This window comes from Calidris pugnax, unplaced genomic scaffold (assembly GCF_001431845.1).
Source record: "Calidris pugnax isolate Ruff unplaced genomic scaffold, ASM143184v1 scaffold28, whole genome shotgun sequence".
In the NCBI taxonomy this organism is placed as follows: Eukaryota; Metazoa; Chordata; class Aves; order Charadriiformes; family Scolopacidae; genus Calidris; species Calidris pugnax.
In genome coordinates, this window is record NW_015090842.1 from 10,218,176 (window position 1) to 10,218,606 (window position 431).

The window sequence follows — 431 nt, forward strand, 5'->3', positions numbered from 1 at the left end:
ACCTGGTACACCTGCACAGGTGGGGTTGGGACACACACACACCACCCCCCCCTCTCTTTCCCCATCACCCCACCTCCCTGTCCCCGCTCTGATGGTACCCGTCACCCCCAGGCTGCTACTACCGCTGCCACAGCAAGTGCCTGCCGCTGGTGAGCAAGCCCTGCGTGAGGGCCAAGGTCAGCCACCAGGCCGAGTACCAGCTCAGCATCTGCCCCGAGAGCGGGCTGGACAGCCAGGACTATCGCTGCGCCGAGTGCCGGGCCCCCGTCTCCCTCCGTGAGGCTGCGCCGTGGGGCTGGGGGGTGTGGGACTGGGGGAAACTGAGGGGTGTGTGGGGCTGGGCTCCTCTGAGGGCTGCATGGGGCTGGGGGTTGTGAGTTTGGGGCAAGCTGGGGTGGGGGAGGTGTGGGGCTGGGGTCCTTTGGGGGCTG

The 431-nt window shown here is 68.4% G+C and overlaps 1 protein-coding gene across 1 annotated transcript in view; it reads left to right on the plus strand.

The window, feature by feature from the left end:
* DEF8 (differentially expressed in FDCP 8 homolog (mouse)) overlaps window positions 1-431 on the plus strand; it is a gene marked incomplete at its 5' end in the record, with an annotated part of 5,774 nt that overhangs the window by 2,689 nt on the left and 2,654 nt on the right. Inside the window, 2 exons of the mRNA XM_014942157.1 lie at window positions 4-19; window positions 112-276. Coding sequence (XP_014797643.1) covers window positions 4-19; window positions 112-276 — 181 coding nt within the window. The remainder of the gene's footprint in view (window positions 1-3; window positions 20-111; window positions 277-431) is intronic.